At 35.4% G+C, this 14,978-nt stretch overlaps 1 protein-coding gene across 13 annotated transcripts in view; it reads right to left on the reverse strand.

Annotated features, from left to right (window-relative positions):
* Window positions 1-14,978, reverse strand: part of HECTD1 (HECT domain E3 ubiquitin protein ligase 1) — a 65,436-nt gene that overhangs the window by 13,102 nt on the left and 37,356 nt on the right. For 9 of the 13 annotated variants that reach the window (XM_033515195.1, XM_015629803.3, XM_015629802.3 and 6 more), the window contains 10 exons: window positions 14,492-14,626; window positions 14,267-14,406; window positions 13,440-13,763; window positions 12,863-13,029; window positions 12,510-12,686; window positions 9,026-9,862; window positions 5,381-5,602; window positions 3,534-3,667; window positions 1,273-1,429; window positions 194-416 (listed from right to left, as the gene is read on the reverse strand). In XM_033515195.1, the coding sequence (XP_033371086.1) occupies window positions 194-416; window positions 1,273-1,429; window positions 3,534-3,667; window positions 5,381-5,602; window positions 9,026-9,862; window positions 12,510-12,686; window positions 12,863-13,029; window positions 13,440-13,763; window positions 14,267-14,406; window positions 14,492-14,626 (2,516 nt within the window). The remainder of the gene's footprint in view (window positions 1-193; window positions 417-1,272; window positions 1,430-3,533; window positions 3,668-5,380; window positions 5,603-9,025; window positions 9,863-12,509; window positions 12,687-12,862; window positions 13,030-13,439; window positions 13,764-14,266; window positions 14,407-14,491; window positions 14,627-14,978) is intronic. The other 4 variants (XM_019006873.2, XM_033515200.1, XM_033515199.1 and 1 more) reach the window with 2 other exon arrangements.

Consider the following 14,978-nt stretch of genomic DNA (forward strand, 5'->3'; position numbering starts at 1 on the left):
TCCCTAAAGGTTATGATTTTTTCCCTTGGTTTTGCAGGTATAGCAGTAGTTTTAAAACCTGACATAAAAAAAAAAAAAAAAAAAAATCTAATTCTAGCATTGCTGGTTAAAGAGGAGGAGTTTAAAAATTAACATCCATTTCCTACTCAGTCACAGTGTTCTTTACACAGAATAATGGAACTGGTGAGCTTACGTGTATGTTGGCTCCCAAATACGTCTAAGTTTGTCAGATTTCACACTGCCATTACAGGAGAGCTGTAACAGTTTCTGCACATAGTAAAAGATGGTAGATCGAAAGTTTGTTAGGGGCAGTTCTACTTCTCGAGTGGTTCCAAGACCCGAAACTTTCAAGGTAAGTGCTAAACGTGGCGAAGGCATGCACTCCACCTCTTCCAAGAGTTCTGAATGAGGTGTACCTGCAAAAATCATTTGAGAACCCTTAACACAAAATACATAATGCATGACAAGGTGGCTTAAACGTTAATAACATGGTTCAATAAGGAAGTGTAATGACTTACTGCACACATGCCAAAGAGATGAAACGGAGTTCTAACTATGAACTAAATTATGACTGAACCATTTCTTTATGGGAGTAACAGTAACAGGAATTTCTGAAATCCCTGCTGGTCCCTATATCTTGGTAACATCTTACATATTATCACAGCACATGAGTTCTTCCTTTCCTATGCAGTACCTTCATTTCAACTCTCCAAAATAAGCAGTGGCTTATTCCCACATACGCTAAAACCTACTTATTCTTCTCTGTAATGAATGTTGAGTATATCCACCGTGCTGAACAAGGACGAACTAAGGAGCCAAGGAGCAAGATCAGGTACTGTGCTGCTGACTGTACACACTGCTCCATCACTGCTTTACCTTGCCCCTGCCTCAGCTTTGCACTGCTTCAGCATACCCTCTCCAATCAAATCTATTCTGGGTAGCTTTAACACAGTTAAGTCCCTGAAGGTCAAACTAGGCATCTTTATCACATCTTTAATATATCAAGAGATTTTATTACTTATCATGGTAAGAGACGATCCTAGCTAAATTCCTAAATTAGCTTATTTTCCTCAGCACTTAATTTACTTTTCCCTCAACAATGCTTAGATCTGCAGAGGTAGATGAAATTCGCATTCAAACAGAGAAAAGCCACACAGCCACAAGAGCATGTTGTACTGATTGATAGTGATAGCATCCTCAGATCCAGTGTGCCCTTAACAGTGCATCTCCATCCTAAAGCCAGATTAAGCATTACATATTTTCTCAGCATACCTGGTGGAGGGATTTCTAGGTCAGTTGTCTGTTGCACATTAGTACGACCAGGTCTTGGGTCAAAAGCAGGAACCAAAGCAGAAAACTGCCGTTTCAAGACATAATCATCATCCCATGTTCTTCTACGGCCTCCTTTGGTTTCATACTCCTCTTCTTCCTAAAAAAAAAACCAAAAACAAAAAACCCAAAAACCCTAGGTGTTTTTATTTTGATTCTGCTGAAGAGAATTATCTGATAAAAGAATTGAGAGTTCATTAATACATTAATACATAATTTAGTCACAAACTAAACTGCAACTCTACTCAGCTCTGGTAAGGCTGCATCTGGAGTGCTGTATCCAGTTATAGGCTCCTCAGTCAGGAGAGACATGAAGCTCCTGGAGAGGCCCTACAGAGGCTACAAATATGACTAAGGGACTGGAGCATCTCTCTTATGAGGCAAACCTGGGGGAGCTGGGCCTGTTTAGCCTCAAGAAGAGGCAAATGAGAGGGGATCACATCAATGTCTGTCAGTATCTGATGAAACAGTGTCAAAAAGATAGATCCAGGCTCCTCCCAAGCAATAGGACAATAGACAGAAACTGATGCACAGGAAGTTCCACCTGAAGATGAGGAAGAATTTTACTGTGTGAATAAACATCCACTGAGACAGGTTGTGTGTCAAGCTGGAGATACTCAAGAGCCCTCAAGATGCAATTCTGTGCCATGGGTCTAGGATGACCCTGAGTGAGCAGGGAGGCTGGACCAGATGATCCACTGTGGCTCTTGTCAACCTTACCCATTCCATCATTTCATTATGTCTTCATTATGTTAATTTTCTCTATAAAATTAACACAAAATAAATCAAAGCTGGCACAGGTGTATTTATAGTTTCTGGAAAGAATTAAAACTTTCCATGAAACACCAGAACATAGGAAAATACAGAGTACTGTAGACCAGCAAGCTTGGTTTAGATGCTTTGTGTATTCCACAAACTTTGCAATACCAGAGGTTCAAATATATCCAATGACATCAAAATAAACATTTATCTTTTTGAAAACAAGAAGCACTTTTCCCCAAGTGTATACATATATTGATATGTAATGTATACACATTTTATCCAGAAATTAAATCAAGTATCAAAATACTAGAACTATTTTAGTGGGGGAAAAAAAATCTAATTTTCAATAGGCTTTAACAAGTATTAATTAGTTATGAATTTTCTACAACAAACTTTTAATCTGTTCTTATTCTCATTGAGAAGAATTTCATGGTGTATCAGAAGGAACCCAAGAAAGGAAAATTTTCTTTTTCAGGCCTGCTTCTTCCTGTGTAATTTAAAGCAAAGTCTATTTTAGCTATTTCTGCTACTTCCCATGAAGAAGGATAATAAATCCATTTAATATTTTTTTAAAATTGGTCAACATTCTATAAACTAAACTTATTGTTTACATTGCAAGATCCACTTAAGTTGTACTGGCTTGGTTTTATTCCTAACTTTGTATCTTTGTACAGAAGGTGAAACAAGATGTTCATTCATGTACCTAAGCTTCTGTTAAAATCATAAACACAGTAAGTAAAAATGCTAAATTAAATAAATATTAGCATATTAATTACAAGATGAAGTTTCTATAATTCCATAAAACAATATTTATATTTATTCTGTAAAACATTAAATTAGAATTAGTGAAGCCTTCTATTTTGCCTCCTAGATTTTTCAGTATTCATTCTGATCACTTCAGAAATAGTAGAAGACCAAGCACTATTCATACCAGTAAAGAACAACGAAATGAAAAGGCAGAACTCCTGATAGTGTAGGCAAGAACCATGTGAACCACCATGCTGGGTTTTGTCTAGGCCCCACCCCAATGTTTTCTTCTTGGGGTTTTGGGGGTATTCTTAAGAAGAGAGAGACTTCCTTTAGCAAACTCTTGCTTCATACAGGCCTACAATTAAACACACCCCAGAAATGAATCACTACAACCTGTATCCACAGTTACACCATTTCATCAGCCTGTGAACTAGTGAGTCATCATTTCTACTGTTCGTCAGCTTCTTCCCAGCCTCATTTTAAGACATTAATTCTGTAAAGTCTTGGGTATGCTGGTGTTTAATAACAGTTTTCTTGTGGTTTTGGCTATATGCAAGAAACGAAATAAATCTTATCCAATTTAACAAATGGAGTTAATATTGTATGTAGCACTTGCTATTGCAAAAAATTTTTTTATTTTTAAAGCACCTATTGGTCAGTTAAGTTAGTCATCAATGCTAACTATACCATACCATAACTTCTTCATATTCTTGATCTTCTTGGTTATCATCTTCATTTTCATCATCTTCTTCATCTGGTTCAGGTAGATCCTCATCATCATCTAACTCTGCCAACAGAGTGCTAGCTCGGCAGCTATCAAGAAAATCTAGAACACACATATATATATTTACATACAGGACAAAAGACAAGAATAACTTATAAAGCAGAATTTTTAAAATAAAGAACAGAAGCACTGGGAAGAATGAAAAAAGAAATCTCACTTAAACCAGAAAAAGAAAACTATATAACATTGCTTATTGTATATCAGGGATAAAAGCTGGGATAATAGCATACACCTGTTAAAAAGTCCATGGATCTAGTCAATAGCACAACTATAGAAGCACTTACTATTGGTACAATTAATAGTGATCAGCAAGAGTGATCTGTTTCTCATTTGATTATAACATTTTATAACTACACGTATTTTAGATTACAAAAGATCACCAGAAAACTATGCACAAATGCAAACTATGTCTCAATAATTTAAAAATAGGTGAGTGATGTAATTTCCACTAAAAATGTGTGGTTTAGACCTTATATGTCCTTTACATTGTAAGTTAAAATAAACATTTAAGAGTGATACTTTAAAGATTCAATTGCTAATTAATTAATGTAACAAGAAGTTGAAGGCAAAGTTCCATTTTACTCACTTCATACTAAGATTTAAAAAAACAACCTCCCAAAACCAGAAAAGAAGTACACAGCAATCCAAGTGGACTGGGATGAAGCTTTGACCAATTTTTTTTTTTTACATTTTTCTGTGCACATGGAAACCATCTATAACCACCCAAATACCCTTTATATTGTTGCTACCACCCCTACTGATACTTGAATGCACTCTATTTGCTCAGTTGTTGGTGATATATTTTAAGACTTGTCACCCAAGGTATCAAATTAGACTTAATTTGATAGAGTAAAAGGGAAATGATATATGCAGATATATTAATCAACTGCCTCCAAGAAGTTCAATTCCAATACCCATTGAAATAACCAGAAATTTTTCAAGCAATTTCAATAGGTGACAAAATAGAACACAATCTTAATCCAACAATATTTTAAATAAATCAAGTATCTTTCTTTCAAGAATATCTCACAATTCAATAAACTTCACCTTAGGAAGTATTTTCTCATATCCAACCCAGGTTTTTATTGACTTCATTTTATCACCTCAATTCCTAGGTATTACTGACCAAATTATCTAAATCTTCTTTCACTGTATTCATATGCCTCAAGTAACCTCTGTCCTGAAGTCTGGTTCTAAGGCACCCACCACACAACTCTGCATCAGTTTGTCAAATCATGTAATTTCATTCTTTCTGTCAATTTTTGTGTTTTTTCCAATGTTTTGTAATTATTATTATGGTACTGAGATACCTGGAAGCTATTTTAAGGGTACAATGTGCCTAATGGGGGATGCTTTTCAGAGTAATACAAGGTACATCAGACTGTGCATGTAGCATGCCTATACAACACAACAAAAAATAACACTTTGATTGTAATTAGAAGTACATATGCAAACTACATTAGGAACTAAACTTGATGATGGAAAATATTAAAGTGCTTAGATAAACTATATCATAAATAATAGTAGTATGGGATAGAAGCTGCTGAAAATAAATATTTGAAAACATAAGGAAATACCACTACTTTAACATTTTTTTACTTACTGCCTTACAGAACTAGCAACATATGAACAGCTCAACTTTCAAATACTTTTCAGTAAATAAACTACTATATGAGAAAATCATAACAATGGAATAAAAGGAAAAGTCATTAATGGGAAGTCTAATGCTTATGTTCATTTAAAAATGAAACTTACCATATAAAGAATATTCTGCCTCCTGCCCTGTATCGCTCTCACTAGATGTTGATGTTAGGCTAGTAGTTAGAGTATTACTAAGCGACTGACCAACAGATAAAACTGTAGTTGCTGTAGCTACATTGCTGCTGCTAGTAACACTGGATGTAGACATGGTCACTGTTGATGTGGTACCAGTTGTAGTCAGATTAGGAAAACTTTGGGCACCCATAAGAGGAGAAGCTATAGATAAAGATATGGTAAGATAAAATAAATGATTTGATGACTTGAAGAGTACAACTTACATGCATGACTCCTGTGTTGAAAAATATATTTGGGGTTGAAAAATTATCAGTGTGTTATTTTATAATAAAGAACAACAGACTATAAAGGGGAAGGGTTTCCCAATGCAAAAGTGCACCTTACAATACAGATGCCCACTTCTGAGCTTATTCCCTTGCAAACATTCAAAATAAGTAATTTTATCAAACAAATCCCCCAAATCCCACTATAAATCTGAAATTAAGTAATTTCATTTTCAACATATGTAAAGAATTTCTGAAATCTCTTACTCCAACACTGTGATCTGTCTTAAGCCTAAAATGATATTTAACATCTAAATTACATTATCATATAGTGCAAAACAAGTGAATTGGGAACAGAACATACCAAAACAAATGTGAAACTTGTGATTATTGTGCATTTTTCTAAGGTTCTTAAATCAGCTCTGACTTGTTATTTTTTACATAACTACTAAAATATATGTTTATCACAGTCAACAAGCCTGAATTGACACTACTGTGAAACACATTTTATGTTTGGATTATTAAATTATAATAATGTTGGTTGATTTACAATTTTCAGAATAAGCAAGCAACAACTAAAAAGTTACCTTACTATACATTCAAATAAAACAGTAAATGCATTTTAGTGAAAAACTGAAACAAAACTGAATTCACTGTAGACTCAACAGAAATAACTTCAGATAGTGTACATAACTGAGTTTAAGTTATACCTATGTGCAACTATACATTTATAGCCCAGTCTGCAAAACATGCTCTCACATGTTCTTGTCTTTAAACAAGAAGACTAATCACAAGTTTGGAGGGAAAAAGTGAGGGATCATCTACAGTAAGAATTTGTCTTAAGTTTTTCAATCTACTTTTTCTGAACTTTATCAAATGCAAGTTTTTCAGTTATAAAAGAAAAATTTTCATTTTTTAATGAAACTGAAAACTGATAAATTGCTTTCTTTAAAAAAATAAAAATCTCTGCATTTCATATTACTACTACCAAAGTTTGCAAAGGTTACTACCCTGAAAGAAGGATCTAACAAAGCTTTTTTCCCCAAGTGAATTTGGTAGCTTGCAAAAAACAAATGTTACTGTCTCTGCTTTCCTTCTCTGTTACATATACTTACTACATTGATCCCTGCCCCTTAAGAATATAGCTAAAATTTTGCAAACAAAAATATAACAATGCAGAGGAGGTGTGAAATAGCAGTATAACAGTGCGGGAAAGTGCAAAGTTTAAATTTAGGGTTGTTAATAAGCTTGTGTTCTTCTCTATGAAAGCATGGAAAAGAAAAACCAAAGAGTTTTTCTTTTGTTGTTCAAGAGCTTGTTCAGTATCCACATCTTTCATCCTCTGCTAATTAATAACAGCAAACTCTTTGCTGTTACAGTAAACAAAAAAAACCATTAAGCATCAGCATTTCATTTGCTCTGAATTCAAGAGCAAATAGAAATTGGCTACTCTAGAAACCACTTAGCTTCTGGAAAATACTGATGTTTTCTATGCAACCTGTACAGAAAGTCCAAAAATACTTATCTCACTAATGATCATTTCAGTCTTGACTTTTGAGGTGTTGGGTTGTTGAGGGTGGCTTGTTTGACAATAAGGGGTTTTTGTTTGGTTTGGTTGGTTAGATTTTTTTAACCTGAACAGGCTAAAAAACCCAAAAAAAACATTTTTTTTTTTAAAAAAATCAAGCTTTTTACAATGCTTTCATTGAACTCTGGTGAGATCGCTCAAATTTAGTCTCTGATCTCTTTCAGGAACATGAGTTACCATTTACAGTTTCTCTTCATATAAAAAGTATAAACCAAAATAATTCCTACATGAAGGATAATATAATGTATGACTATTTTTATCACAGAATTTTTAAGTTGCCCCATTCTTATTTCTAGTTTTTGCAGTGTATAGTATCCAACATTCATGAAATGTTAAGTATGCTGTTGAAGTATTTTACCATGTTTTTCAAAGGTGGTCTCTTTTCTCTACCCTCAAAACAAAACTACTTCAGATCCAGAGCCACTATCTGTCTATATCAATTACTGGAATGCTTTCTTTGAGTATCTTATTTATATTTTCATTGCAAGTTGCAAAAGACTTCACCCCCATCCCCAGTATCACAACATGAATGTAAGAATACGTTAAAAAAAAATCTCCCTGTCAAAAAAAGAAAACATTCAGTATTTTAAAATATTTTAAAATGCTAAAAGCAAACACCACATTTCTAAATAAGGAAGCATAGAGTCATTGAATTGCTAAGGTTGGAAGAGACCTCAAAGAGTGAGTTCAGATGTTAGCCCAGCACTGCCATGTTCACTGCTAAACCATGGTCCTAGATGCCACTTCTACACGACTTTTGAACACTTTCAGGGATGGTGATTCTACTTCCCTGAGCCACCCATTCCAGTGCTTGACCACCTTTCAATGAAAAAATGTTTCCTAGTATCTAACCTAAACCTCCCCTGTCACTTCCTACCTGCGAAAAGAGGCTGCCCCCCACCTCATTACAACCTCCTTTCAGATAGTTGTAGAGAGCAATAATATCTTTTTTTCTAGCTTGGGTAATTTCACTTCTTCTAACTTGCCTACCCCATGAAATGCAGGTCTCTCTTTAAAATACTAACACCATCAGTGAACAAAATAGCTATCAAGTAACAACTTTGATGGGAGCGTGCTCAAAACAAGCAGGTTTACAACTTACCTTGCTAATGCTTTGCTCCTACTTATAATCTGAGAACATGCAAAAGTTAAAGCATGTACATAATGTCATTTAAAACACGGCTAATTACAAACTTTCTCACATTTAATATGCCTGAACAGTTCACCTAATCTAAGCCTCAATGACCCTACTATCTCTAGAAAACACACTCAGTATTAGATCAGATTGTTATGCAGCTTGACAGAATCAAGAATCTGCTAACATTTCACTGTACTGTAGTTCTTTTTCCTTTGTATTGTGTTCTTAGCTCCTATGCTCAGATACTTCACAATATGCACAAACTGCCCTTCCTGAGGAAAATGTCAAAGTAATAGAAATATGCAAAATCTACACAGATCAGAAAGCCTAAGTAAGTACCTAACATTAGCTACTATTGCTAGACTTGCATCCTCTTGGTCTAAACCATACTCTCTCCTTAAACATCATCGACATCAATTTCAATTTTCTTTCCATTTGACGGGTACCTGTGATCTGACATCACAGGGCAATATTAACACCTCAACTGACAGAAATTCTGTGAGTCCTTCATGAGTTCTACAGGTACACACAAGGTCAAGTACTTTTCTCCATCAGGCCAACACAATCCAAACTCAAGTGTAACAAAAGTCAAAGAAACAAAAAAATCCTCAACTAAAAATAAAAAGTTTACTTACTTGCAGTACTCACAACATTTCTTCCCAAAGTATTAGTATTGTTATCGCTGCTACTCCGGCTTAAATTCATATTGTTTGTGGCGTTGGTACGTGCTATGTTCGCCACCCTTCGTACAAAGGACTCCAGGCTAGAAGTTTCCCGAGATGATAAGTTCGGAACACTTGCACTGGAGCTCATGGGTGCCCCAGCAGCCAACAAAGAACTGACTGAAAGTCTGTTACTCGCTGACGAGCTTAGGGGTCGTTGGGAAGCTGCTTCTTTATTAGTCAGTTCAGAGACTGAACTCACATCAGGGGAGCTTACGCTAACAATTCCCATGGATATAGCACTGGACTCCCCAGGAGTACGTATTGAGTTCTCAGGACCTAACTTCCTCTCTGCATTTTCGTTTCCCATGTCCGCTGTTAAGGTGCTGGTGCTCGCACTGGAGGATGACCCTATGTCAGCCTGAGGCACACTATCAGCGGAAGACAGAACAACAATTGGTTCATGGACGTCAGTGCCTGAAACTATATTTTGTTCCAGTACACTTTCTGATCTCCGCTCCATTTTGGTCGAACCCAAGCTGATGTCGCTGCTACTTGCCACGCTACACACAGAACTGCTGCTTCCTTTTCTACTTGAGGAGCCTGCAGCAGCAGTCGTCTTGTCTGGACAGTTGTTTTTCACCAAGCTGCTCCATGACTGCGTTGTGCCTGAAACAGTGGATGAAACAGGTTTGGGTGATGCCGCTGAATCAGGGTCGTACCCTGGTGCAAGCTTGAGGTCAAACTTTCCTTCTGCGCCCATACGGTAAGAGTTAGAGCCACCAGCATCCCAGGTGACATCAATCCAGCCTGGAAAGGGACAGGAGTTTGTGAGATCCAGCAGAAAGCAGACAGGAGGCGTGTCAGACAGTAGCTCCACAATGTGGGATCAGCTTCTCACAAGGGCTGTATGTCTGAATTAATGAAACCACTAAGTAACCCTTAACGCCAATTAAAAAGGAAGTGTTTAAATCTAAACCTTAGTATCTCATAACGTCAATTTAGAGGCTGCTCTTGCCGCCTTAATCTTCAGGGTCACAGAATCCAGCCAAAAATAAAGTTTCCTTCAGGAAGGAATCTGACCTACCAGAATCTCACCAAATTTTATTAGCATCTATCAAAATTGGATTTTTTAATAACAAAAATGTATATTAAAATGCATCATAACTTTACTAGCATCTGTCAAGAAGCTGTAATTATTACCAGGACATTCAATAACATTTTACTTTGTTGGATGCTTGTGGATAAGCATAATACCCAACAGAAGACATGTCATGAAACTGCTTTGTTTGAGACTACTTAAATTAAAAGAACTAATTTAGTGATACACAGCTTTTTAGTTCGGTAATTTACACATACTTGAACATTCCTCATTCACAAAAAAATCTTATGGCAATCAGGTAAGGGCTGCATCAAGTAGAATTTCAGGGTTGCAAAGAGAATACGTTTCATAGGAAAAAACTACCCTGGGATGAGAACAAGACTCCAAGGAGATGATACTCTTCAGCTCCTTTATTATTTTGAGTAGCAAAAATCTTTAACAGCTAAATATAATAAGTCTGCAATAATGAGGGTAACATACAAAATTTAGCTAACTAGGACAGAAATGGGGGCAAAATGATTTATTTTTACTTGTCTAAATATGTACCACAATCTAAGAGTCACCTAAAAAATTCCTTCTAATATTTCTCACTGTACCTTAACTGCAACAAATGTTGGTGTAACTACTTTAACTGATACACATTCCATCCAAAAATGAAATCTCTAAAGTTTAGTAATCTTCTGCAATCTCAGACAAAGTCAAAACAAGTATCAGGTCCAGATACACACTTATTTTTCTTCATTAAAACAGAGAAGAGCTAATATCAAGTAAAGTATTCTTCTTATTACTGTCATGTGCACCTTCAGCTTTCAACTACCCGAAAATCACCACTCCTAGACTGAAACAGATGTTCACAGGCAATCTGCTATTTACAAATATCACTCTGCAGGAAAAGTAGTTAAAAATGGACCAAGTTTTCAGATTTGATAAGTAGACATCTCATTCCCAAATGCGCAAGTTTAAATCATGTTATTTTTGTATGATTTTATTCCTTTTTCACAATTATAGTTGAGTAGCTTCATGTCACTAAACCTCTGAAGGGTAAACTTGTGAAGCAAATCTGATTTTTTTTCTTCTATGATTTATTTGCCTTTTTTATCAAATACAACAAAAAAGCTCCATACTGTAGTTCAACAGTATATTTTTTCCCCTTTATGAATATCTGATCCAGATATTTTTTTCAAAGCATAACTAAATAACTGGTTTTGTTTTGTATAGTTTCTTTCCCTAAAATATTAGTTACAAGCAGTTTTAAATCTAAACAAGTTTTAAGTACATATTATGTACTCAAAATTGTACTGCTCCATCATTACAGGCCTAAAACAACTCAACATTTATCTATGCTTGTGAACAACAACCAAAAAAGTAAAACAGATACTATTTTCAGAATTCTATATGAAAGAAAACTGTGACAGGAATGAGATGGTTTGGCATCACTATTTGATATTACTCACCAATAATACCTAAAGTCCTTGAAGTTATTAAGTAGCTATGGATACTGTTGCATCTGATATGAAAAATATATGGATGATGGAAGACTTCCCCACAAGCTGTGCTGAACAGCTTAAATGAAGTTCAGTTTCAAAACATTTTAAAGGATTGTACTTTGGAGATTTCTCCGTGTTCAAGAACTGACAACTCAAACTAGAAGAAACTTTAAAGTCTAGCTAAAAATGAACCTAAAAGTGGCTGAAGGCACTTCAGAAACAAGGCAAGCCTTGAATACCTCAGAAGAGGGGGAAGAGAAGGGAAATGGTGGAAAGCATATTCAGATGACAAGATCACCACCTCTCCTGGAGCCTCTTCAATAATTTAACTTCCTGAGTACTGACTTCCCTGCCTGTTGCAGGTTTTTATTTTGCTCCATAAGTTAATAAATTTTCATGCCTTAACTGAAAAAACAAAACTTGATCCCAAAGAAGCTAGCAAGATAGGAAAGGTACAGGATACAACAAAAGTCAAGAAAAATATTGCAAATGCTCAGCTAGAAGAAATGAGGAAGGTAATTATAGATTTTGCAGGCCCAAAGCTTATTTTATCAGTTTGCATCACTCACCTTCATATAGGTTTTAACAGATGTCTAAGTAACAGTTTCATATTTGAATAACACTTTAATATTTTAATTAACTAAAGCTATATAAAAGTTTCATTTACAGCAAGAATTTTTTTCATGCACTCAAATTGAATTTCACAAGTGGACCCCAACAGCTGTAGTATTTTAAGCTCCTTCCCTCCAAAGTACTTAAACTTTTATCAACTTTATCAAGGCATTACAAAGGCAGTACTTTCATGCTACCATTCTGCATGATGTAATCATGCAACAGACATTTATAAATTCAGGCAATTCATGCTCACCATTATGCAGTTCTCCTGTAACAGTGCCTTCACCCTGCGGGCTTCCATCCTGATCTCTCCATTTCCAATCAATTCCTCTGATCACACGAGCTCCTGGAACCATGTATTTTAACACCTGAGAACGGACCAGACGTCGCTGCCTTCTCAGATTTGCTTCAGCTTCTTTAGCAGCTTTTCCTACAAGAAATGTAAATTGAAAAGACTTTAAAATATTGAATGGGGGAATAATTCTGAGCTTATTTCTAAGCAAGTTCAACTGCAAAAGTTAACCTCCTTTTTCACACTGATTTTTATATTCTATGCTCATCAGCATTTTAAAAGAGCAAATAGAATATACGTGTTCTTTTTCTTACCCAGCTGATCTTCACATACTCCATTCACTGTGCCATAAAGTTCAAATCCAGACAGGGAGAGGTAGTGTGTTTGTCCACTGGCATTCTTTCCCATCTGTTTTATTCTAACATGTCTCCAACCTTGTTTCTCATCTTTTGGAGGGTCTAAAGGCCATGTTGCTGTAGATCTTTAAGTTTATTAGAAAGCGGTGATGGTAGGTAACAGGAAAAAAAAAAAGCAAAACCAAGAAACCTTAGTACCAAAGCAAAGAAAACCATAACGCCGATCACGTATGCATATTACAAGGTATATAAACCTATTAGCACCAGGGCAAACTTTGGATGAGTGTTGGTGTTATGATTTTGTCAAAAAACAAAGCACAAAATTTACGATGATGGAAAAGCACAAATACCATTATGTAAATCACACAGAGAACCTATCTATCACTTCTTCTCCAGCCCATCCTTGACAATTTGTATCACTTACCTCTTTAGTTAGATACATTATTACAACCACAGTACACACTAATTTAGTCTACAGTCAAATACATTTTTAAAGTTTCAGTTTTATGAAAAGTGATAAAATACACTGACATACCCTGGTTCATTGAGACTACAGTCATCAACATGAGTATACAAAGTAGTCCAGTTCTGTCCATCCTTAGATACCTGGAAAACCCAATTTCTCAGAGCAGATCGTCCATAACCTCGAGCATGGCGTAATGTGTAGGCTGATGGTATAACCCAAAGGCCAAGATCTATGGCAAACCAAGCATTCTTATCATCATTAGTGTGACAATTGAGAGCTGAACTGTCACGGCTCAGGATGTCTTCCAAACGACCATAAGGCAGATTTCTTCCTTCTGAGGATGTAACCACTACTAATCCATAGGCTGCTGGATTTACCCACTCATATGCAGTTCTGTATTTAAAATGAGAAATATACCGTTCAATTATTACTTAAATTAAAAAAAACTGGTTTCAGCAACATTTGACATTTTTTAATTGCATTCAATATATTTTGAACATAACTGAATATAATTTTAGATAATTAGACAACTTTAGATATGTTCCAAACAACACTTCGTTTGCGTTTTTTAAAACACTGTAGCAAAGGTTAGAAAAAACCAAACCCAAACCAACAAAATCAAACAGAACCATGGCAAGCAAAAACAAAGACCCAAACCTCCCAACTCCTTCATCTTCTTAGGGAAGCATAGAAACAAATTCTCAACACAAGTGATTCATATTTTTCCATTATTCAAGCAGATCCAAAAGAAATGTAATTCTATTGATTAAAAGATACCTTCCACTTCTAAGAAAATAACAGATTTAATTTCATTATTAATTCTTTGTCCCCATCCTGCCTCATGGATTATAGTTTATTGTGTCTGACTTTAAAATACCTAGCTTTGAAAAACTCACTTTGCATTCGTTCCAATCCAGTAAATAATCCCATTTTCATCAAAATCATGTTGATGCCTGAACACAAATGTCTGGCCTTCTCGCAGTTTTCGTACAAAAACAAATGAAGCCCTATCAAAGTCGTACCATTGCTTTGCTACCTACATATGAAAGAAAAGAAACCAAATATTAAAGAAGCAGAATATAACTATTCTCTGTGAACTCCATGTGTGGTATGCAGCTCACCATTTTCAGGAGATACTGTTCTAGGGACTCAACAGTTGCCAATGGCTCCATCTTTAGCATTCTACCAGTTCGATCTATTAAAGACGTCTCCCCCGAGGCACGTTCCAAACGAAACCTCAAGCGCCTTGTCAGTATCTGAAAGAACAGCTAAACATTAATATGGGCTTTTCTGTTTAAATTTTGGAATTTTAATAAAAACAGTGTATTTCACTACAACTGTTTTAGTGGCCTATCAAGTATCTTTGTTGCTCTAACTTAAGCACTATAACCTAATGAAATGCTTTAAAATGTAATTTCCTAGTACTACCTTTTTTCAATTTCAATTTCAAGCAAACAATTCTTTACTATGACAATGTGTAAGTTAATTACACACTCAGCTGACATTTTCTCACTTTTTCTATGTTTTCATAGCTTTCATTTGTTGACTAGCAAATACAATAATATAGAAACAGAAAACTATTTTCAAAAATATTGAACAGCAACAGTG

Source organism: Parus major, chromosome 5 (assembly GCF_001522545.3).
Source record: "Parus major isolate Abel chromosome 5, Parus_major1.1, whole genome shotgun sequence".
Taxonomy (NCBI): Eukaryota; Metazoa; Chordata; class Aves; order Passeriformes; family Paridae; genus Parus; species Parus major.